The following is a 24,509-nucleotide window of genomic DNA, read 5'->3' as shown; positions in this document are numbered from 1 at the left end:
AGGACTCAGAGCAACAGAAAAAAAAGAGAGTTGGATTTGTGATATTGGAAAGACTTGGACTGTAGAGAGAAATGATGAGTTGGCCCTGTGATAAGAAAGGTTTGATAGAGATATACGAATGACTTGAATGTGTCATAGAGGAAGGGATGGTTACGAGAAATGTATTTGATTGGTAGGTGAGCACAATTGTACGAGTGCGCACAAACTGGCCGTCCTGCTCTCTTTATATATTCACGATTGGTGAAACTAAAACTTCAAGTGAAGTGACAGACTGACCACTGCGTAACTCTGAATCAAACCAAGGGTTTTCCCAATCTGGATTCGATGTTTGGAACCCTTTAAATGATCAGGTTCTGTTTTGAACTTCCTAGGCTTTTTTTGCTGCATCGAAACACACAACTTGTGTAGGTTAGTCCGCTGATTTTTCTTACTACAAGACGTGTTTCTTTGCAGCCTTGCCACACAGGGGAAGGTCGCACTTGTGTCCCGATTGGAACTCTATCAAAGGAAACCAGATGACGATGAACCGGTTTAGGCCAGCGGTCAAGCAGGTCTACATGGATGATGGGGATTACAAATTTATGATTGAGGACTCGTGGCTTCATCTTCATGTTGTGGGAACTGATCCCGCAAGGCAGGTTTGAGCGCATCTACTAGTCGTAGCGGTCATCAGTTGAGTGGTGTCTATCTAATGAGCCTTCTCGTCCAAAACAAACATCAAACAGTGAACGCTGTTTGGAACCAGTGTATATACACTTGAGATATATGTATGCCGCTCAGCGTTGGTAAAGTAATCTGAAGTGTCATGCCGGACTTTGGGTTGACTTGCTCGTTGATCCTTGTTGCTCAGAAATGGATTTTGTAAAACGATATACTCAAATTAAAAGACACATTTTCTATTCAAGAAGATTGAAAGAGGAGATTGAGGATCCTTCATATTGCACCCGTTGGTATATACAAATCAAACAGTCACCTATTCATCTTCGATCACCATCAACCAAAATCGTATTAATCATCATCCGGTAATTCCCTCCTCATATATCCATCGATCGCTCCACTAAAAGCAGCAAAACCGACTGCTCCAAACAACATTGCCTTCATCCCTGATTGATATGCCAAAACACCTCCGGCTAGTCCACCTCCGACCAAAGAATTCCATAGATCATTTTTAGCCCTATACTATTAACGATGAAAAAGAGAAAACCTCATAAGAACCTCAAGACACAAAACGAACGATGAATGATTAAAAATCAGTTTTGAAAACTCACACTTTCAACACAACATTCTAATCCAGCATACAAAGCACCAACTTTACCAAATCCTTTTCCAGTGCTCCACATTCCTTTACCCATCTCTTTAAACATTAAACCAGCCTTAGGTCCGAATTTCATTGAATCGAAATTCGGATTTCTTCGTAATGGATCTTCATATGCAAATGAAGATGACATTAAACTGAACATTCCACCTAATCCGAATCCCATCACACCAGATAAAATCGTTTTCGCTACACATGATTCTTGACCTGCTTGCCCTCTTCTTGTCCATCTTAAGAATTGATAAATCTCTTGTCTTTGTGAATCAGTAGTACCTGGCTCCTGACCGGGTATGATGTAAGGAGCTGCGATGAAATTTAGATTGATAGATCAGTGTCTATGTTAATCTCACAGAACATCATGAATTGATTAGTTTCACCTACGCAAGAATCCGGTTGCCATCAAGTACGTCCTATTCGTCTCTTCAGTGATCGGTTGGCTATATGCATGCTACGCAAAAAAAAGTCTCGGATTGCCGGTCATGAGGTGTGGTGAAATTTGGCGGGTGCAAGTTATACAGTCTCGGGGCGGTCCGTGATGCTGGGCCGCAGTATGCTCGATCTGATCGGATACTTCACATCGGGTTTCTCGCAGAAATTTGGATTGGATTGAGTGACGAGTCTGTTCAACTTTGACCCTCACCAAGATGTTCAACTTTGGCTTTGGTACTTCCAATTCACCATCACCGTCGCCGTCACCATCTTCCTCCACCTCACCGGCATCTCCAGAGTCATCATTTGAAAACAAGTTAAAAGCCGAAATCGAATATCAAGAAGTTTCATCATCAATCTCAGGCAACGAATCAATCTCATGTCTAACAGCCTTTGATAACCTTTTATTATGTTATTCACTCTCCAATCAACTCAAATCAATATATCGTTATGGTGGATTAAATCATTCATGTCCTTCAAAGCTAGATGACTTTAAATTTTGTCTTAGCTTGAAAGCTCTTGATAAAGACCAACGTGCTGGTTTGTGGCATCAAAGGAAAGCTGAAAAGATCTTAGAAAAACCCAATAGTGAAGATGTATGGGATCGGAGGTTGGTTTCTGAAAATCTATGTGGCATGTTCATAGATCGATGAGCACGTTGTAAAGGATTATTAGAAAATTGACGTCTTGATTGTTTGCTTTACAGGCCGGTCACGCCTAGTGAACCTATCTGGTCAAGCAATGCGATGAACTGAAGTATTAGAATAGACACCGACGCCTTCGTTCTTGAGAATATAAATCCCGGAGTAGAATTACAATATGAGCATAGACTCCAAAAGTACAGGTCCTGATTTACAAGTTGTCGAAATGGCGGATTTACTCGACTCAAGGTGAAATCAAATCCCATAGTTGATTACCCAAGACAAATCCATCTCGATTGTTTTCAGCTTTCCGGACTACTCGTGAAGATTCAGGATGTAAATCGCACCCTTTCGTGTTTGAATATCATACAGCCAAAAATAATTAGCTAGGAACATGAATGGAAGCTGAAGCGGTTCAAGAGTGATACTTACGCAGAAATAATTTGTCAGAGGGTTTTTCAGATGTGGTCCGGCGCGGTACTTGTACAAACCCGAGTTCATGATTAAGTTTGGTTTTCAATCTGGGGGTAGCGTAATAATAAATGTTAAGAATACTAGCTCTGCATATCTTGAAACGTAAAACTTACAATGAAGTACCAAAGACAAAGTCACCGGACCGACTAGGCTCATAGTGTTCAAGTTGTTCGCACTCAGCTTGCAAACGAGCGATTTGAGCCTTGGTGACCCCTACATTACTATCAAGCTCCTAAACTAGCACTCTGGTTAGCTCTTTGATCCATGGTAGAAATTATGAAAGACAAGTTACATACTTTTAACTTTCTCGCCTCTTCATACGAATCCTGTTCGAGTGCGTAAATCTCGGTTTGAGTTTCTCTCACCACTGAGTTAGCTTTCATCTTTTCCAAAGCCTCTTGTTTAGCTTCAGCTTGACGCTCGAATCCTTCCTTTGCGCAAATAAGTGGAGATTCGAAATCGGTCGATAGTCCAAGACTCTTTAAATGATGTTTCATTCAAGACGAAACTCACGATTCATCTCATTCCTCCCATTTTCTAATTTTTCTCGACATCTTTCTAACCATTTAAAGGTTTGATTGAGTGCTTGATAAACTAGTTCAGGATCTTCTTCTATACCTTCCTTGATGACTTCTGTTGTATCTTGAACTAATGTAGTTGTTTCATCCCACATTTGAGCTGGGGAAGGGATTGGTTCTGATTCATCTTCTGGAGAACGATTGGGTGGTATTAAGCTTGGTCGTGGTTGAGTCATTCTAGTCCCAATGCGCGATGTTTTCTTTGAGTTGAGGATCGATGTGAAAACGAAGTACAATGAGACGTGAAGAGGTCTCTGTGGAATCTTGAACGCGTTGATCACGTTTCGGCCGCTCGACGTCGGTCATGTTTATCCAGGTTTGCTGAGGTCTTGTGACAGTCAAGTGATATGTGTTCATTTGGGGCTCGTGTACGGCAGCGTGACATCCAAGGTGACACTCACAATCAAACTGCTGCGCAGACCGGCGCAACAGCTAAGAAACACGGTATTACTTTTTCTAAAATGAATGGCACCCCTGGCCCGAGAAAAAAAAAGTTTCCAGTTGCCGCAGTTGCCGCAGTCACCGCAGCTGCTGTGATGAATTTTTTTTTGCTTGAGAATGATCCATCACTCCTGATTTGAATTTCCTTCTCTAGCTCTTGTTCTTTGTACAATCAAAATCAACCATGAGCGAAAACCAACATCTGGATCCAATCTTTCTTGGTATCAGCCAAACCAACAAGAACAAAAGATTGTCTTCTAGATCTGAATCATCTGGACCAGAAGTCTTAGCAGATTTGACTAATGGGGTATGTCTCACTTTCTGTATCTATTCTTTTTTCTTATATCTAGACTGACTCGCCTCAAAATTTCAAAGGTCAATTGTGCTTCAAAGACCAAGGGCAACTCTGAAAATCGTGCAGCAGAAGATGAAGATGGCCCCTTCAAGTTCAACTTTAACTGCGATTTCTACGTGCCCAACAAGCAAAACAAGTCTGGGTTTCACCAAATCACCTGCTCCAACTGTACGATTGAATGGGATTCGAACAATTTCAATTTAGATGAACTCAAGTTAAAATGCGCTGAACTTGCCAAAAGTGACAACACAGGGATGCACATCAAGTCTGTACTCAACAAGGTAATTTTCGATGAGGAGAGTGGGGGGGTTTGGACTCTATACATTGCTTCAAACCACAGCTTTCCAAAGACAAACAGGAACCGCAAAGTGTTAGATCACAGCAATTTTCAATCGTGGGTTGAAGAGGCACATGCAAGTTATCCTAAAAATAAGGCTGGGATTTCATTTGTAGCTCCGCATCCGAGCAAGCTCAAGGCACGAGCCGAGGCGGTGAGTACAGTGTCCAATTTATCCCTGGATTTGATGCAGCTGACATCCTTACCTTGCAGGCTGCCCAAACTGATGCTGTGATAGCGCATGCCGAACGACAGGAAAAGCGTCAGGCATTGAGGCCATCAGATAACTTTGAATCTGATCCTGAGGTGAGTCTGTAACCATCTTCATTCTCCAACGTTCTCTCTTTGGATGCTTACATCATCTCCACATCCAGAACGGTGATTCAGACAGCTCAATGAACTCTCAAAATGATGCTGTAACGGCTTTTGCAAACAAACTCTTTGAAAAACATGAAATGAACAAGAAGTACAATAAGACATACCCTCCGATCATTGACCCAACGGATTCAACTCGGTATTTCGCCTTGACATCGAAAAAGGCTAAAGAGTGGGCCAAACACCGTGTAAGTCCAGACCGTCTTTCAATTCAATTATAGTGTATTGATTGTGAACAATTGAACGTTAAACTCTAGTATGATGATGAGGTTAGCCTCACTACCCCACCGGCTCATTTCAAGTATGATCTCACAAAGACCTCAGCAAAACAGCATGACTCCCCTCAACCATCGTCATCGTCTGCCCCCTTTGATCCTGCCGGGTTTACTGAGCTACTTGTGGGAATGGTTGCCGCCATCAAAGCTAGTTGGTCCCCTACTAAGCCTCCAGGTCACGAGCAAGAACCAAATAATCCAATGACACCTCAGCCAGCGAAACGACCAGCCAGTCCCGAAGCCCAACGAGCACTCTCACCTTCGCCTCCTCTTGCCGATGATCCTTCCAGCGAAACCGGGATCAACGGATTCCTTGAATTCTGCAAGTTCTCCGCTGAAAAGACAAACAACATCAAGCGGATCCTTGAGGAATTGTCGGTCACAGACTACCGACTAATCAATGAAAAAGAGTTATCACGACAAGATCTTCTTAACAAAGGACTTCCTAATATCACTGCTACAATGGTCTACAACAATGCTATTAAATATAGAGAATCTCAGATCCACAAAAGAACCGAGGCCAAAAAAGTTAGACAAGGCCTCTAATTACCAGATTGATCAAAGGAACCATTCTGATCTTTTTCAAATTTGATTATTTTACTACATATCTTATGATTTGTTGTGAGCGCCAATGTCTCAATCACCACCCCTTTGTACATATATTGTTCAAAGATCCTTCCTCCTAAATTTGGTTTGAGTTGGTTTCTTGTAATGAAAAATGCTGTGTTAGCCATAGTAACCTATCTGAGTCAGATTGACCAAGATAGAAAGGTTGAATTATCGATCATCAAAGTGACCAATCAAGATAAAAAGTGATCTTGATTGGTCACTTCTTAAAAAGTTGCTTTGCAACTTGATCAACTTAAAAACTAAAGTGACCGTGACCGCTCGAGATAAAAAGTGACCGATCAAGATGAGATGAAGAATCTCGATTGGTCACTTCTTAAAAAGTTGCTTTGCAACTTGATCGACTTAAAAACTAAAGTGACCGTGACCGCTCGAGATAAAAAGTGACCGATCAAGATGAGATGAAGAATCTCGATTGGTCACTTCTTAAAAAGTTGCTTTGCAACTTGATCGACTTAAAAACTAAAGTGACCGATCAAGATGAGATGAAGAATCTTGATTGGTCACTTCTTGAATACTTGCTTTGCAACTTGATCAACTCAAAAACTTGATCAACTTAAAAACCCAATATTTCATTTCAATAGTGAATCAATTGACTCTGCCTTCTTGTCTTAAAACACTTGGTCAGGATTAGGAAACCAAAAAACAACTATCATTTTTTAAAATAACTTGATCAAAACTTGTCAAATAAGCGGGTAGAAAGAAAAGACATCGGACATGAGATGAGAAAATACAGATATCAAAAGTCAAGATCCAGATTCTCATCATCCACATCACCATCCTCGTCATCAGTCATGGTATAGCCACATCGGTGATAAATTGGCTCTAATAGTTTGTCTACAAAAAGATCGTCAGCTACTCTTTCAATTGTTTTCACAGGATCGATAGTGACCGTCAACGCCTGAGTCCTTCGCAGTTTGGTCTTCAAGCAACAAAACCCTAGCTCAATCGGATTCAGTTCGGGGCAATAAGCAGGTAGGTATCGCAGAAGGATACCTGCAGAGCAGGTGTAGATTAGTCACTGATATTGGAGACAATCAAGCTATTCAAAGCTGAATAAGAAAAACAACGTACCTTTTTGTTGACAAAGAGCAGCAATTTGTCCTCCATGATGAATAGATGCGTTGTCCAGAACCAGGACACTGTTAGGGCCAGGGTAGCGATTCATTCGGGGTAGCTAATGAATTACTTTGGGAATCAGTAATGTCATCAAAAAGATCATCCAAAGAATCTACATACGTACAAGTTTGTATTTTAGGAAGGCTTCAAAGCGCTTTTGATTGACCGGACCGTCCAGCACAGAGAGAGCCAGGAGGTCGTGGTAACCAATTGCTGGGAGGACAGAATACCTACCCCGATGGAGTCTTGGTACTTTGCGAGTCGTTCGAGCACCAAGTTTGGCTCGCTGACGGATGCGAAGGAGATCACGTCCACATATGGCACTCTCATCTGTCCAATAGTGAAGTGAAACAATCAGAGAGTGTCAAGTCATTGAGAAAGTGCGAGAAAATTGAGAACACAAAAAGCTCCTCACCGGTGAATACCAAAAAGTTGGCTGGAAAGCCCATCATTTTATCGATCCATTGATATTTTGCTACCAAGCTCTTTCGAACATTGCTTACTTGAGCTTTCTTCAAACTGATGAACAGACGATTTTGAAGTTCTAGATGAGTCGTACTGATTGAAGGCATTTTGCCATGCTCGTCATAGAGCTGTTCACGGATCTCGTCCAAGAACAAGGATGGTTGTTCTTGGACTAGAGTTTCCATGAACTGACGGTCCGCTCGATTCAGAAACCGCTTTCGACCGCGTTTCTCATACTCAGCAGGGTCCCGGATTACTGCTCGAGTGCGATGATAAAGCTGTGTCCATCGGCTGAATGAGCGTTTTGAGATAGCCCGTCGAAGGCGCTGGCGGATTGTGGAGCAAGATTCACCTTCTAGTCGCCAACGAACGGCAAGAACTTTGACATCTGCTGAATAACGTTGAAAGCCCATCGCAGGTGAGACTGAGGAAGATCGGTGAGGGATTGCACATTACAGTGCTCATGAGCAGGCCGCGTCAGCTAGCTGATCTGAATGCATCAGTTGGTCTACAGCACTGGCTGCGGCAACTGCGGCAACTGGAAACTTTTTTTTTCTCGGGCCAGGGGTGCCATTCATTTTAGAAAAAGTAATAAAAAACTACTGATTGAAAAAACAACAATCGATGGTTTGAATGGATTTGAATCAAAGATCAAAGATTGAGGTGTTGAAGATTCATACAGACCAGCCCTTGTTTACATGACACTTCTCAAATAGAATCATTCATCAATAAATTGAGTCAAGCTGGTTAGGTCCATCCCATAGGACTTAGTTAAGTTTGGTCAAGCTAGCAGTTTCAAAAGACAGTAATTGCAAAAAAAGGAAAACCCTCTTTAAATAATATAAACAGATACACGACCTAGATAAGTAAACGAATGATGTGAAAACAAGAGCAAAGACAAGAGCAAGATCTAGTTCTCAAAAGAAGAACATCATTGACCGAACCATCCTCTAGAAAGAAAAAAGTTTCCTAAACCGCCGATATACAACCCAGAGAGCATTTTCATCACTCTTACCATGGAGGACAATCCTGGCATAACAGGTAGGCCAATCGCTGCTGAGTCAGATGAAAAGTTGTCCTCTTGTCTGCGTGTGATAAATATCAAATCAAAACAATTGGTTTGCATGAGGCCAAGGCATCTCAGATTGTGTTTGGTATCATTTCCAATACTCACTTAGTAACTCTATATTTTCCATCAGTGTCATGGATAAGGTGTAAACGGACAATCAAGCGAAGTCCTACACGTCCTGATTGTTGCGGAACACCTCGAGCATTCATGTGTTCAGTTAAATCTAGGGAATCAGTTGAGCGTTTAACAGGTTAGTATACAAGGCCATAAAAACCGTTGAAATAGAGGAAGCATACATACCGACAGTAACTTGAGTTTTATCTTCGTTGAACATCACGGCGTGAAACTCAATTTTCTGGTCAATTGTTCCCATTCGACTGTGAGTAGAATAGAGTAAGACAACACGGTCAAATCGCTGACGATATGATATTGATGACTGAGATCGATGCAAGGTGAGAAACTTACAGTGTCTTGTAGATCCCCTTGATGCCCCCTCGGCCTGTGACCCTGAAAAAGGGGTGATATAACACCGCATCCTCGGTAAAGTATCTATTTTCTCCACAAGGTATAGATGTCCGATATCATTCAGAATGATCGCGATGTTTAGAATAGGGCTTAGAAAACTGACTTCTCGACATTCATACCCATGGTAGACGCTTTGTTAGGCTCAGTCAAGGATCTAATGACATTTTCGACCTATTACCAAGGTGTTGATTCTAGCGTATCAGTGTATCATCCTGAAGCTATGATGATGAAGAATATGGCCATAGACAAAACTGACATCGGTAACTGGGTTCTCCATAGCTAAAGAGGCAAATAATCGGATGTGGGTGTGAAGTGGTAGAGAGTGGGTTGAATGGCTCGAACTTCATGTGGCTACTTTGACCGCTTATATAGTATGCTACCCTATTGGCGGTAGATGTGGTCGGATGCTTCTCTCTAGCAGCCTGATCATCCTGCTAATCCTGCTAATTCGACGATTTGATGACCCGACATTTTGCGAATCGATGGCATCTGAAAGTGATCAGGCGCAAGGCCGGATATGACCAGCATGAATTACGGTGATGATCTTCTAATGAATTGTTCTATGATACTCAAGCTATCAAAGGCTGCACAAAACACAGAACACACGGATATCTCGATGACGGAGACGCAGCGTACTTGTGAATAACCAAACATTTAGGTTGTACACACATTTTTTTATGCTTGCAATACGTTCGTACTTCCGCTGTTAGCCATCACGATTTACAAACAGTTACAAACCACCTGATAAATCCGTGTAAAAGCAGAAACGAGCCCTAGCGCCTTGCTTACTCAGCCACGCGCTCGCTTGCGGCAAATGTGACCTGAGTACGTCCCATTTGCATGGGTATACACAGACATGCTCCCCCCGGCAAGACGTTAGAAAGCAGGCAATGTTGTCTGAATGGATAGACGAGTACATACTCGGATGCACACAAGTGTCATTAGTTTCACTGGTGCATCTAAATATCCCCCCAGCTTAACACAAGTGTGAAGGATTACCCTATATGTATGACTGGTTCATCTGCATAACATTTCCAGTAACTCAATTTGTAGCATTTAGTTCACAGAAGTTTGTGCAAGGATTGAGCAGCTTCTGAACTGGGACTCAATAAGATTTTTTGATTAACTTTTGACAATTTCCCCTTTTTTAATTGGGGTCAAAGTGATTTTGCTAGAGATGCAAATGTTGACCCCTCACAATTTTGCTGGTTTGATATTTGTATGCCCTCATCAAGGGTACTGTAGTGATCTAAAATATGGCTTTTGAGCTTCTGTGGAAACTTGTCCCTGGATTTAGCCATAGCTCTAAGACAAGTTTGGTCTTACAAATTAGCTGTATCAAACCGTTAGCAACTTGGAAATGGATAGAAACTGGCAAAATCTAAGGGAGAAAGGGCATAATCCCATGAGGTGTAATTCTGTGGGAGCTCAAGAGTCATACCTTTAAATCACTACCCTCTATAGTGGCATATCAGGGTCCTGATTCCCCATCATTTGGGATGTATTTATGTGACTGTGTGCCTTTTCAAGAAGAAACCTCTGATTAGTCATTAAAGTTTGCTCATTCCATCTTAATTTTGAAAGAATCAAAACTATGTTGTAAAGTATGTTTTGAAAATAGCAGAGGTATCTTGTTTCAATAACCACATTGAATCCAATAAGTCCAGAGAACATAAAGATGGTGATGAGTTGAAAAGTTCTGCCACCCTAAGAGTATCAAAGCTCTGACACTAAAAGACTGGCTCTTCCAGAGTTTGTCCACTTCAAACAATTTTGGGTAGATCAGGATCTGACTGTCAAATTTGTTCCAGCACTGGAACAAAATCTAGAATGTTCTCCTTGATTGCCTTATATGATTGCCCTGCTCAAGTGATTGAAGTGAACAAGACAAGTGAGCCAGGTACACTGTGATTTCCATATATCAAGAGGTTGTCTAAATTCTTCAATAAACTCATCAATTTGGATGACATTCAAAGGGATCTTCATTGGGGATACAACCATAAATTTGTTCAATCTTGCCATTACTTTGCAGTGATTATGTTCATATCCTACAAGAAGTCAGTCAAGATTTCAACACAAACCAGTAGAAAATTCCAAATGATCTGATGGGGAAGTTGCCAAACTTGTCCAGGTGCAAGAGATGGTAAACACTCTGAAATTTTCATCCCTTTCCAACCCTTGGAGAAGTTCATCAGTATAGATCTGTGTAGTTTCCAATAATCATTGGAGCTTCTCAGAGAGGAAAGTCTCTAGAGACCTTTGAGAGAATCACTATACTTACAGCTTATACCTCTGCAAGTACTGAATATGTAGCTCTTGTACTGCTATCACTGCCACAAGAGGCAGTGTGACCCCACATTGGTCAACTTAGCAACCAAGGATAAAAATCATGGTACCATTGGCTCAATATGTAGTACCATGATTGTTATCCTTGATAACCTTTTTGGGGGGAAGGAATTGTGCCATGAGGGTGGCTATGTGATAAAGTTGCTTGGTCACCCCTGAGTTCATCCTTTCCAAGGGACTGTAAGATAGTTTTTCCAACTTTCAATGTTGAATCGGGGAAGTGACATCCGGTGTGACATGTCAATAAGATCTAGGCCCTGTGAAGTCGCGAGACCGTGAAGAGAAACCGTCCAACGCGATTCTTGGATCAGAGTCAGACCACTCAACATTTTCAATTTTCACAAAACCAGCAAACATGAGTGACATCAGGTTCATTAACCCACTCTTCTTCTTCAAATTCAAAGCTCAGCATAATCCGCAAAACTCAATCCACTAACCTTATTATTCTTCCACAACAGGTCTTTCTTTGGAACCAAATCCAACGATCCTTCAAAATCTACAACCGATCCAAAAGTCAGTCTTGATCTTTCATCTTTCTTAAATTTGATAGAAGAACTGATGATTTGATTTGATATATGATCTTTCAGTCAACTAGTACGAATCCTAAACCAAAAGAAACCAACAAGACTTCTACTTTTAAACCCATCACAACCAAATCAACCACACCTCAAAAAAAATCACCAGCAAAAACTATGAAACCCACTAGTTCTTCCACCCGAAAAAAAGAAACAACCGAACTTAAATCGATCGTTAAAGAATCTTCTTCTCTTTCACGTACGAATACTACTACTACTACTACTAATAAAAGGAAAATATGTGTGGAGCTTAGTGAATCGGATGATGATAAACCTGTGAAATCTAAACCTGCTTCTACTTCAAAAGGAAAAGAAAAAGTCATACCCAAAGAAACAAAACCCACTGAACGTAAACGGAAGGCTAAACAAGATGATTTTATTGTTGATGATGACGATGATGATGACGATGATGATGACGATGATGATGATGTACCAGTAAAGAGCAAAGGTAAATCATCTTCCACTTCCTTGTATTTTTCACTTAACACCTTCTTTCTGGCTACTAAAACTGGTGAATGTTTTCATTTTTTTTTCGAAAGCTACCAAAGCACCGTCTTCGAAAAAACCCAAACCAAATAAAGATGAACCATCAAAAGAAACCTCAGGAGTCCAACCTACAAAACCTAAGCCGAAATGGATCCCTGGACAACAACGCGCTGGTCCCTCTGCTCCTGGTACGAATTTCCAACATTCCATTCTGCTCGCAGGCTGCGAGATTTCCTAAGACTCTTTTTGTTTGATCTTCACAGGCTCAAAGGAAATCCCAGAAGGACAACCCAATTGTCTTGCTGGTCTTACATTTGTCTTTACTGGAGAATTAGACTCACTAAGTCGTGAAGAAGCTCAAACACTTTGTAAACGTTATGGAGGGTAAGACTTTTTTCATTTCTCTAGAACGCGCTCATGTTGACTAAATTGAGGATGTTTTTTTTTTGGATCAGTCGTGTGACCACAAGTCCATCTTCTAAAACTACCTATGTAGTGCTTGGTTCAGATGCAGGTGCCAAGAAGTTAGAAGTCATTGCTAAGCATAAGATCACCACCCTCACGGAAGATGAGTTTTTGGAATTGATCGGAACACGCTCGTAGGTTGGAGTTTGGCAACTTGGGTGTCGATGGGAAGCTAACTTCTAGGACCTTTATTCGTTGATTATCCAGAGCAAGTGAGGTGGATCCTAAAGTACTCAAGAAGCAACAAGATGAAATTAAGAAGATCAAGCAAGCTGCCAAGGCTATGGAACCTACGAAGGGAAGCACAGCGTAAGCTTCGATACCACCTCTACCAAACACACGTCGAACGTTTCTTTTAACTCGGTTTCTTTTTGATTAGTGAAATCGCTCAAGCTAAGCAAGATCTAGCCGGACAATTGTGGACAATGAAATACGCACCTAAAGCATTAAACGAACTATGTGGTAACAAAACCCAAGTGGAAAGACTTCAAACCTGGCTCAGAGATTGGTGAGTAGGCTTTTTTTTGAGTCTTGAAACCCGACCAGACCATTCAATCGATTGAAATCAAACCCTGAGATATGGTTTCTTTTCCCAAAAGGCCAAAGAATCGAAAAGCCAAGTTTACCAAACCTGGTAAAGATGGTCTAGGTCTTTATAGATGTATTGTTTTATCGGGTCCACCGGGCGTAGGGAAAACTACGACGGCTCATTTGGTTTCGAAACTTGAAGGATATGATGTGATTGAAATGAATGCAAGTAATACGAGAAGTAAAAAACTTTTGGAAGTGGGTTGTAAAGATATCACTGGAAATGTTGGGATAGGTGGATTCTTAGAGGTAAAAAAGAAAAATTTTCTCAAGTTAGATGATGATGATGACTAATTAGAGGTTTGGATTCACTTTTTCGTTTTTTTTTTAGTCATCAGAACCTAAAAACGAGAAATTAGTTTTAATTATGGATGAAGTAGATGGAATGTCAGCAGGAGACAGAGGAGGAGTAGGAGCCTTAAACAGTTTGATACGTAAAACCCAAATCCCAATCATAGCCATAGCCAATGATATGTCAATCCCCAAGATGAAACCATTAAAATCGACGACTCATTCACTTGTGTTTAGAAGACCTGATGCTAATGCGATTCGGAGTAGGATCATGTGTATTGCTTTTAGAGAGAAATTAAAGGTTCCGGCTATTGCTATTGATCAACTGGTCATGGGAAGTCAGTCTGATATTAGACAAATCATTAATATGTTGTCGGTTTGGAAATTACAGAGTGGTGAAGGTCCTTCTAAACCGATGGAGTTTGATGATGCTAGAAAGATGTGAGTTTTTCTGATCCAACTATTTACAACATCATCAATCAAAATGAATTTTGTGTTCATTGGATGTGTGTTTTTTTCGTTTTTTTTTTCGGGATGGGATTCTGTAGGGCATTGATGAATGAAAAGAATACGATTGTTTCACCTTGGTCTTTAGTGCATAAATTGTTTGCTCCTCAAACTTGGTCTCAAGCTTGTTCGATGAGCTTTATGGATAAATGTGATTTATATTTTCAAGATCATGATATGTTACCATTATTTGTACAAGTAGGTGAACGATTTTCTCTTTCTCAAATTGGAATTCCTCCGTCTTGCCAAAAAAAAAACGAAATCATTTGATCTCAAGAAGTCTTTGTGATCTGGGTGATTTATAGGATGGTTATACTAAACATGAATGTGGTTTGGCAAGGAATTGTGTGGGACCGGAAAAGGCGGCGAAGAAGTTGGAGTTATTGTCACAAGCTGCTGATTCGATTTCGGATGGAGATTTAGTAGATCGAATGATTCATGGGTAAGTGATGATGAGATGATTGAAATGTATGAAGAAATCATACTGATGATGATGATGTGTGTTTTTCTTTGTTCGGATCAGACCACAACAACATTGGTCATTAATGCCGATCCATGGAATCTTTTCATGTATCAGACCAGCCTACTTTTGTCATGGCCCTTCAAGTTCATCTGGATTCCAAGGAGGTGGAGGGGGTGTAGGATTTCCAGCATGGTTTGGAAAAAACTCAACTCAATCTAAACTAAATCGATTCTTAGGAGAAATCCAAATCCGAATGAGAATGAAGATTTCAGCCGATAAAAAAGAAGTCTTGTTAACTTATTTACCTTTGTTGATGAACTTTTTGGTGGATCCATTGAGGATTGGATCCATGGGAACTGATCAGATTGAGGGTGTTATTAGGTTGATGGATGAGTATTTTTTGACGAAAGAGGAGTGGGATGGGTTGGTTGAAGTGATGGCTATTGGGGTGGGATATGAAGAGGTTTTGAAATCGATTCCTTCGGCTACTAAATCGGCTTTTACTAGAAAGTTTGTGGAAATGAGTTTTCATGTTGAGAAATTTTGGATTCAGTGGGTTATGTTTTTTTTCTGATTGGGGATTTCTTTTTTTTTCTTCTTAGGTATAATAAAGAGTCACATCCGATTCCGTTTCATAAGAATGTTAACTTACCAGCAAGTAAAAAACTTCAAGGTAGTTTTGTTCCAGATATAGAAGGAGTGATGGATGTGAGTTTTTTTTTCAATGAATTCTTCTTACCACCCAAGACTGATGAAATGGAATTTGATTTGATTAGATCGAGGATGATTTTGAAGAAGATGATGATGAAGAAGATTCATCATTAATGGATCTTAGTAAAGATAAATTGATTAAGAGTAAAAAGCTTTCGGCTTCGAAGAGTGGGAATCCGATTGTGGGCAAAATCACGTCTAGGACTACTTCTGCTGCTTCTAGGGCTTCTAAAGGGAAAGGGAAAAAGAAATGAAGTTTTTTTTGAAAAAGGATTGTTTTTTTACAATTTTCTTTTGATAACTTGAGATTTTAGTGTTTTTTTTTTAAAAAAAACATCATGTTCAGGTTTATTTTTTTTTTGGCGGATTTGGACCTTTTACATATACGTTTTGTTTTGTTTTATGGATTGTAGAAATTTCTTTGATGTTTTGATGTGTTATTTTTTTGGGGGGAATTTATAAACAAGTTCTTTTTTCGTGTAAGAATGTATATTAGCCGTGTTCAAACCTAACCCGGTTGCCCAAAGACCCGGTACACCCAGTTGATTTTTTGGCGGTAGTGGGTATACCCGGTCACGAAGTCAAGTTTGAGACCTCATGGACCCAGATTTGAATCACCCACTCACCTGCATTACCACTGCCGAACTCCACCTGCTAATGCTCTATCACCACGTATACCAAACTCCGCCCTTCGTACCGACGTCTTGGCCTGGTTGAAGTATTTCTTTGCACTTCAAGTAGTGTCCTTGGCCAACAGTTATCAACAATCTCGCAAGATCCCCATCGACTTCACTACGATCTTGGCAGCAGTCATCACCTTGATCAGCTCGACTCAGATGAAGATACAAGTGAACAAGACTGCCTCCTTATGATGGCTTCTCACTTGATGTTAGCAGATACCTTCATTCCATCATCCAGTCAAGTAAGTTAATCAATTCAAACAATCTCAACTGAAGAAACTAACCATTATGAATGATTTGAAAATCACTCTACATAGGATATTCTCTAGATATATCAAGTTTAACGACTTCAACTCCAATCAAAGAAATTATTCTCATCCTCGTCGTAATCATATTCATATTCAACTTTTCAAATAACTTCATATTTAGTCCGAATTCAACATCGACTAAACTAAAACTGAACAAATCGATTACCAAATCCACCGTTAAATTATGGACAAAATTTGACCAACCTATCGATCATCAAAACCCGAATCAACTCAAAATCATCATCTTATAATTTGAAAACAAAGATAATGATGATTTAGACTTGATTTCAGTAAGTTTGGTTTTACCAAATTTAAGAACTTAGTCAGGCAATGAGGTTTTACCTTTTATCAAGACTTCAAGTTATTTAATTATCTATTTTCAAGGAATCCATTGTTTGGAATAATGATTTAAATACTGATTTACACATTACAGTAATTTTCTTTCTTTTGAAATGATTCAAGTTCGACTTAAATGATTGATTCATTTTAGAATTATCAACTTCTTTACAACAATTTAACTATACATACATATTCCAATTATGAAACATGAGTTGAAGGTTGACAAGGTGTTGGGGTGCTAGGAATTGGGGTTTTGATTAATAATGCATCGATGGTTTACACATCTTAAAAATCTTTCTTCATTTGATATTTCCACTTTGTCTAGTAATAATAATCATGACAATAAGTACGGTCCATTCAAATTACCTGAAAACAACAGGGATTGAAATTGATTTTCAAGTACGTGTTTTTGCCACAACACAGTTGGACTTGAGAGAGACTTACAAACTGGGGTCTGTGACCGAGAGGCAAGAAAACCCTGAGGTGAAGTTGAAACCAAAGGTGTGCTGTGGCTGACCTTTCCAAGGCCTGCCCCAATTGGATCAAGATGGTTTGAGAGAGGGAGGCTGAGTTGATCAATACCGGTGTGAGGCTATTAAATAGATCCAGCGCTGATAGATTTGTGTGGAGTGTTGGCGTTTGGAACGATATAGCTGTATGTGAACGAGACACTGATGATGTGTTGGAGTTAAGATGAGGCTCGTCGGTGTTCTGTTAGTTCTGTTTGCGTGGCGTGGTGGCATGATCGAATGTGAAGAGAGGGATGTGGAGAAGCGATTTTATTCTTTCCACGTTCCCGGTACACCCAGTGTGAAAATCAACTGGGTGTACCGGGTCTTTGGGCAACCGGGTTAGGTTTGAACACGGCTATTTGGGAGAGGTTTTTACAAAGATTTGAAGTTTGATTTTTTTTTTCTTTTTGTATAAGGATTTTCAAGAGATTGAGAAGATTCGATGAATGTACTACGATTTCAAGATCAGATCTGAGATTAAGGTTTTGAGTTGAATTGGTGAGTGCAGATGACTTCATGGTTGGGTAACTGTTTTGGACTACTCAGTCATCATTGATAGTTCATCACGTGTAGAGAATAGCTTTTTGAACGTGTTCATCATTTTGATCATTGGATTTAATTTTGATGAAGAAGTAGAGTCTGAATGATTGGTCATAGGAATGAGAACTAGTAGCTAAGAGTAGAATTAAGTATTTGTTTAAGGTCAGTGAATTTAAATTTTTAAATTTTTAATCAAAGTGGAACTTGGAAGAGTCTGATCGAGAAATCAAATCAAATCAAATCAAATCAAATCCAAATCCAAATCCAAATCCAAATCCAAATCTGAAATGAAGTGAGTGAATCCAAGTTTGATCGATTGAAGGATTTGTAATCTTCTTTTGAGTTTCTTCTTCAAACAAAAATGTATCAATCAAACCAACAACAACAACAACAACAACAACAAGGATATCATCATCAACTTAACAGAACATCAATCTCATCAAATCATTCAATCAAAATGAATCATCATCATCAACAACAACAACACCATCATCAACACTTTCAACCACAACCACAACCACACTTTCAAATTCCAATTCATCATCAACAACATCAAACACCATTACATCAATTTCAATTTCAACAACTTCATCATCAACCAGTACCACCATCACCATCTCATAACTTTCAATTCAATCGAAATCATCATTCAAACTCATTACATCCAAACCATCATCATCATCTAAATCACCATCATCCAAACCATCTAAACCATCTAAACAATCCATTCTTAATCAATCCACCTTCAATCCCATTACAATCTCCATTACCTCCTACTTTCTCTGCTTATCTACAACAACACAAACATCAACAACTACTCTCTTCTCCATCCCTCAACCAACCAAGATCTCCTACATCTTCAAACCATTCATCTTACCAAACCCAACCATCCTCATCACTTCATCATCCGAACCATAACCATCAAAGTCCATTTAATCAATACTCAAAACCAGAACCGAAAAGACCTAGCACACCACCATCCAATCTTTTGAACCTTACCACACCACCATCCAATCTTTCGAACCTTACCACACCACAACTTATCACTCCATTAAGTATCATCAGTAATGGAACCAGAAAGAAACTCAAGATCAGATTACCACTAGAGTTTACACCTGATCATGAGTTATCTTTAGACGAAAGTAGGATCCGATCGAAATGGAAACGTTTACCGATCTCTACGAATCCCGCTCAACTTGGTCCATCTAACCCATCTGATCTGCTTTTACTTCATTCTACTTCTAAAGACGAATGGCCTGAAAGATTAGGTAACCGGTTACCTGATTCGATTGATGTGTAAGTTCAAACTATCATATCTTCAATCTCCTTCTTTCTTTTGATACTTATCTTATTGCGTGTTTTTTTTCTGGAAAAAAGGTATTTACCTGGTAAAGAAGTTTGGGATGATTATCGGGCTGAGATCTTGGATGAGAAATTAAATGAATTAGGTTATCATTCAATCCAACAAGATGAGAATGTAAGTGATTTTAAATTGATTGGGTTTTTTTCAACTTTCTTTCTTTCTTTTATCCACTTTAAAAGATAGTACAAGAAATCGAGTCTAGTTAATTGGATCTTTATCAATCTCTTGACTTTCATTTCAAGACTGATTTCTCCACTTGTTTCATCTAATCTTGACAACTAACTAAACTTTTCTTACACATATACTACTGACTCATTTTCAAGAATCTTGATTAACCTGTTCTTTCTTCTCCACAATTCCCCTCATTACTATCTAGTTGGTTCACTTAGACTTACGACTTCGTCTAGAAGCCTATCTATCCGATCATCCAGAATCGACCCTTCAGATCCCTACCATCCCTGGCATCTATCCTTTTGCTTTACCTTCTTCACCTCTCTCACCGATTTCTAAACCTTTGATGAGTTTCACGGCTCCGATGATGGCTCCTAGGGGTCATAGTTCTACCATGTCAATTGCTTTACCTGGTGGAACTCCTAATCAATATCTTGCTTCTAATCGTTCTCCTACCTTTGGTCCTCCTTCTACACCCGGTGAACCGATTGGCCCTCTTCCTCCTCCTCCTCCTCCGGGATTGAAACCTACTGCGCCTGTCTTCAAACCTACTGGTACTTTGCTTCCTACTGCTCCTGAGTTTCAACCTACTTGGGCACCGGCTCCTGTTCCAGTTCCGATCTCCATTCGTCCTAGAGGCTCGGTTAGCCCTCATAGAATGCTTCTAAGTCCTACGTTAATGATTGTAGGTGAAGAAGAAGAAGAAGTAGAAGCAGAAACAGAAGATCCAAAGAGACCATCAGAAGATCAAGAAGAGATTGTGACGGATAGTGAAGCTGATTCCATTCAAGCACAAGTCTTGACGGATTCTGAAGTCGAAGATGATCAAGAAGAAGAAGAAGAAGAAGGAGAATCGATGATGAGAAATGAAGTGACGGAAGATTATTATTCAGGTCCAGATTCGGTTGAAGAAGAAGTGATGAATGAACATAATCATTTGATGAGATCATCTATCTCGTCTCAAGCCTTGAGACGAATCTCATTTAAACCGATCATATCAGATCCAAGAACAGTAGTGATGAAAGCAAGATCGAGTGCTGGTGAAGAAGAAGATGATATTCCATTGGCCAAGTTAAAAGATCGAAGGTTCTCTACTCAACTTCATCAACTTGATCATTCTAGTCAATCTTCTTCTTTACCTACCGGTATACAAATCAGTCAGGATCAAAGGAGTGAATATACTAATCCTAGTGATGAAGATGAACTAGAAGTACCAAGAGCCGATCGAAAGCCTTCTTCAGCATCTTTACCGAACCATCGTACCACTCGATCTCATACGTTTGGCATTAATTCTTTCAGTGTGAGTGGTAGAAGTTCGATGACGGGTGGGGATGGGATACCTCATAATTGGATCAATGGAGTGGAAGATGAAGATGATATTATTTCAAATCCTAGTGATGAAGATCATGAATTAATCCAGAATGAAGACCATCATCTCTATACAACAAACTTGGAAGCTACCAGATCAACCATCACAGCAGATGAAGAAGTCTCTAAACCTAATCTAAACGCATTCGCAGCTGAATTCACACCAAACTTTAATTTCTCTTCTATGATTCCACATATCGGATCATTATCAAAACAAGTGATTGAAGATGATGAACATCAATTGATCGGATCACCTGGAAGAGGTATCAAACGACAAAAAACACAACAAGAAGTTTGGATTGAAGAAGAAGGTCCCTTGATCCCATCCTTTTCAGGTTCATCTACTTTTCGTAAATTCTTTTCTTCTTCTAGTACCGATCCACTTTATCAATCAGATGAAAAAGTCAAGGAGAAATCTTATTCGTTAACCCCACCACCACCACCACCACCACCATTACCGATTGAAGAAGAAGTTTCATTTGAGCGACCTGGAAAGGATAATATGAAGACCTTCAAGTTTCCTTATAAACAGAATGCAAATGGATCAACTTCAACTGAGCACATGACGAATTCGATTTCTTCCCTTTGGCTAATTTGATTCCTAACCGATTAGAACATTTACCACCTCTACGACAATCTGTTTCACTTCCACCACCCTTTTCGTTACCTGAATTACCTGAACGTCTAGGAGGATCTAGTTCTGGTCTCACATCTGATTTGATACGAGAAGATCCCAACTATGAACATCAGAAGACATTACCACATGATTTAGGATCGATTATGATCCCTAATAGTCCGCTCATACGTGATCGATTGTTACCTATCATGAGAGATCAACCTATGACACCCAAGGTACCTAGACTTAGACCTTCTTCTTCGTTTGATGATGATTCGACTTCTTCAATCGATCATCATTCTAGATCATCTTCACCTTCACCTTCTAGAGTCTTAAACCAAGCTAGATCATTCGAATTGATTCCTACTCAAAACCTTTCGTCTAAAGATTCGATGATCTCGTTAAACCAATTAAAACAACAACAAATCGAATGGAATCAAATTGGAAATCAACCCAATGTAAAGGCTCAGATTGGTAATGAAGAGATTGTGAAGATCAGTAGTAGTGCTTCGAAGAAGAGAGGTGAGATTCCCAAGTTCTTGTCCCATGATCTTGATCATGAAAATTGTAGGCCTGCTCCTCCTAGTCAAATTACAAGGATTGAGAAAATCAATGTGGGACCTAAGATTGTGGTTGAAGAGAAGTCTGGTGGGATTGAAGAGATGGGCTTTTTGGATCCGGCTGGGGTGAGTACTATACGAATTAGCAATCGGGTACATCTAGATGATGATGATGATGCGGAGGTAAGTTTGATATTTTTCTATTGATCTTTTGATTTGATTTGAGTTTTTGATTTATATTCTTTTGATTATGATTTTTGTTCAGGAGGATGAAGAAGAAGAAGATGAAGAAATGCAAAGTGGATCATCAGAAGATGATGAAGTAGAAGAAGCAAATCTAAGTATGAGATCATCCACGACTTATTTAAATAAATTATTAAATAAAAAGTTTAAAGAATTAAGACAAGACTTAAGTGGATTACATACCTTAAAGGTTGATTTTGATTCATTGAAACGAGATGCGTTATTAGAAGAGATGCATAAACGAATGGAGATGGTAATAGAAGAAAGTCAAAGGAAAGAGAAAGGAAAGGATCTAGAAATCATTCTTAGATCGATACGAGACCTTAAGAATGGTGAAGAAGAGATTGAGATGATGATGAAGAAATTATCAGAGGCGGTGAAACCACAGATTTATCAATTGATTGATTTAACGTCTGATAAGTCTGAAACGGCTGGATTGATTGTTCAAGAATTGAAACCTAGTTTAGAAGACTTGATGAAACGATTGATTGGAGAATTAAGAGTTGAGAATGAAAAGATCAAAGAAAAAAGGATAGATGAAGATGAACATAGAGAGAGTTTGAAAGTAGGAGAAGAGATGATTGAATTGATTACACAATTAGATTTGAAATCGTTGAATTTTTATCAAGATATTAGTCAACAGATTGGAAGTACGATGAATGAGATTAGTGAATTGATTAAGAGTGAGATTAGAAGAGAAGTATTAGAAAGTAAAGAGAATGAGATACAAGAACTTAGGAATGTGAAGAACGAATTAGAATTAGGCTTATTGAAGGCTAGAGCTGATCATGGTAGAGTAAGATCTGAAAGAGCAGTGGAAAAGGAAAAGATTATGGAAGAGAAATCGAAAGTTGAAAGAGAGTTGGAAGAGTTGAGGAAGAAGAAAAGGATGGATGAGCTGGAGATTGAAAGGTTTAGAAAGGAGAAAGAGGAGATGGAAGGATCCAGGAGGGTTCAAGGGGTTGAGAAAGAGTCGGTTGAGAGGGAAAGAGATCGGTTGAAGGAGTTGGTTGCAAGGCTTGAGAGTCGATGTGAAGGATTTGAAGTTAAGGGAAGGTAAGCGATCTTTTTTTTGTTTTTATAAGTGTTTCTTTGAACTGAGATAGGATTTAATTTTGATAAAGGGAATGGGAAACCAAACGGATTTTACAAACTGAAGAGATAGCCGAATTAAAGGTCAAGAATCGAATGATTGAATCGAATAATAAATCGAATGAGAGAGGATTAGAATTAAGTCAGAATGGATATGAAAGATTACAAGAAGTACGAAATCTGGATTTGATTAGGTATCAAACTAAAGAAGATGAATTAAGGAAAGAGATTAGGAATCAAGAGATTGAGTTTGGTAAAAGATATCAAGAGATGGGTAGAGAGATTAGAGAAGCTGTAGAGGGAAAAGCTTTGGTTGAGGGTGAGCTTAGGAGTTTGGAAGGAAGGATTCATAAACTTGTGAGTGGTTTGAATTTTTCTTGTGTTTTAGAAACAAGACTGATTTGGAGGAATCTTTTATTTTTTTTTTGCATAGGATGAACAAATCTCTGGGTTAAGAGAGATGAGTGCGGCTAAACAACAATCATTAGCGACAGTAAATCAAAGGTTATACGAATCAGAAAGAAAATCCAAAGAAGTCGAAAGTTTGAGAAATGAGATGACACGAATGAAAGGAGAGAATGAAAGGATGAAAGCCATCGAATCAGATTATAGAAGGATGGAAGAAGAGAAGGCAAGGATTGAAGAAGAGAATGTGGAATTGGTACGAGAGATTGGAGAGGTTAAAGAAGGGTTAGAGAAGATGTATGAGAGTGTGGGCAAAGAGCTTTCGGAGGTTTATGTTAAGAATCAGAGCTTAGAAGAAGAGCTTGGGGTGGTTAGGTTGGAGAAGGAGGGGTTGGAGAAGGAGGTTTTGGAGAGGGAGAGATTGGAGAAGGAGAGATTGGAGAAAGAGAAGTTGGAGAGGGAGAGATTGGAGAAGGAAAGACTAGAGGAAAGATTGGAGAAGGAGAAATTAGAGAAGGAGAGATTGGAGAAAGAGAAAGAGAAAGAGAATTTGATTAGATTTGAAGGAGATTCAAGTTATAGGAATCTACAAGAAACACCCAAGAAGTTTTATCCTACACCACCTTTACAATCATACGATTTCGTTAAATCTAACGTACCACTTTCCAATTCGATTCATGCACCTAAAAACCAACCAAAACAAAAACAACTTCAACAACACTATCAACAAGCATATCAACCAAGAGGAAGGTATGAAGATCATGATGAAGATTTAGATAGTAATGAAGGAACGGTTAAGAGTTTTGGATTGGGTGATGGGAGTAGGGATAAGAGATCGGTGTCACCGGCTTGTAG

General features: G+C 39.5%; 5 protein-coding genes across 5 annotated transcripts in view; 2 read left to right on the top strand and 3 right to left on the bottom strand.

The window, feature by feature from the left end:
- Nucleotides 1-1,008: 1,008 nt before the first annotated feature.
- MELLADRAFT_87230 (uncharacterized protein) lies at nucleotides 1,009-1,715 on the bottom strand (the record flags this gene model as incomplete). Its single annotated transcript, XM_007403769.1, has 3 exons — nucleotides 1,009-1,179; nucleotides 1,269-1,618; nucleotides 1,697-1,715. 3 exons carry the CDS (start codon nucleotides 1,713-1,715, stop codon nucleotides 1,009-1,011), a joined length of 540 nt encoding a protein of 179 aa, XP_007403831.1.
- A 681-nt stretch (nucleotides 1,716-2,396) lies between these two features.
- MELLADRAFT_54589 (uncharacterized protein) lies at nucleotides 2,397-3,671 on the bottom strand (the record flags this gene model as incomplete). The annotated part of the gene is made up of 5 exons (XM_007403768.1): nucleotides 2,397-2,733; nucleotides 2,818-2,906; nucleotides 2,973-3,091; nucleotides 3,156-3,286; nucleotides 3,373-3,671. The coding sequence occupies 5 exons, from the start codon at nucleotides 3,611-3,613 to the stop codon at nucleotides 2,630-2,632; spliced, it is 684 nt and encodes a 227-aa protein (XP_007403830.1).
- A 4,477-nt stretch (nucleotides 3,672-8,148) lies between these two features.
- MELLADRAFT_70566 (uncharacterized protein) lies at nucleotides 8,149-9,421 on the bottom strand (the record flags this gene model as incomplete). Its single annotated transcript, XM_007403767.1, has 7 exons — nucleotides 8,149-8,174; nucleotides 8,218-8,516; nucleotides 8,606-8,723; nucleotides 8,801-8,877; nucleotides 8,966-9,049; nucleotides 9,129-9,196; nucleotides 9,282-9,421. The coding sequence occupies 6 exons, from the start codon at nucleotides 9,300-9,302 to the stop codon at nucleotides 8,363-8,365; spliced, it is 522 nt and encodes a 173-aa protein (XP_007403829.1).
- A 2,265-nt stretch (nucleotides 9,422-11,686) lies between these two features.
- On the top strand, nucleotides 11,687-15,938 carry MELLADRAFT_46497 (uncharacterized protein; the record flags this gene model as incomplete). Its single annotated transcript, XM_007403783.1, has 15 exons — nucleotides 11,687-11,740; nucleotides 11,830-11,884; nucleotides 11,959-12,394; nucleotides 12,486-12,620; nucleotides 12,696-12,816; nucleotides 12,888-13,031; nucleotides 13,105-13,206; nucleotides 13,277-13,405; nucleotides 13,497-13,734; nucleotides 13,817-14,217; nucleotides 14,325-14,481; nucleotides 14,589-14,725; nucleotides 14,807-15,256; nucleotides 15,349-15,454; nucleotides 15,523-15,938. 15 exons carry the CDS (start codon nucleotides 11,727-11,729, stop codon nucleotides 15,709-15,711), a joined length of 2,814 nt encoding a protein of 937 aa, XP_007403845.1.
- A 2,259-nt stretch (nucleotides 15,939-18,197) lies between these two features.
- MELLADRAFT_58819 (uncharacterized protein) overlaps nucleotides 18,198-24,509 on the top strand; it is a gene marked incomplete at both ends in the record, with an annotated part of 6,567 nt that continues 255 nt past the window's right edge. The window contains 7 exons of the mRNA XM_007403784.1: nucleotides 18,198-19,132; nucleotides 19,214-19,313; nucleotides 19,576-21,073; nucleotides 21,352-22,097; nucleotides 22,180-23,213; nucleotides 23,282-23,606; nucleotides 23,683-24,404. Of these exons, the coding sequence (XP_007403846.1) occupies nucleotides 18,198-19,132; nucleotides 19,214-19,313; nucleotides 19,576-21,073; nucleotides 21,352-22,097; nucleotides 22,180-23,213; nucleotides 23,282-23,606; nucleotides 23,683-24,404 (5,360 nt within the window). The remainder of the gene's footprint in view (nucleotides 19,133-19,213; nucleotides 19,314-19,575; nucleotides 21,074-21,351; nucleotides 22,098-22,179; nucleotides 23,214-23,281; nucleotides 23,607-23,682; nucleotides 24,405-24,509) is intronic.

The sequence above is a fragment of the Melampsora larici-populina genome (genome assembly GCF_000204055.1).
Source record: "Melampsora larici-populina 98AG31 unplaced genomic scaffold MELLAscaffold_1, whole genome shotgun sequence".
In the NCBI taxonomy this organism is placed as follows: domain Eukaryota; kingdom Fungi; phylum Basidiomycota; class Pucciniomycetes; order Pucciniales; family Melampsoraceae; genus Melampsora; species Melampsora laricis-populina.
Note: the sequence above shows the minus strand (reverse complement) of the source record. Positions and strands in the feature narration are given on the sequence as shown.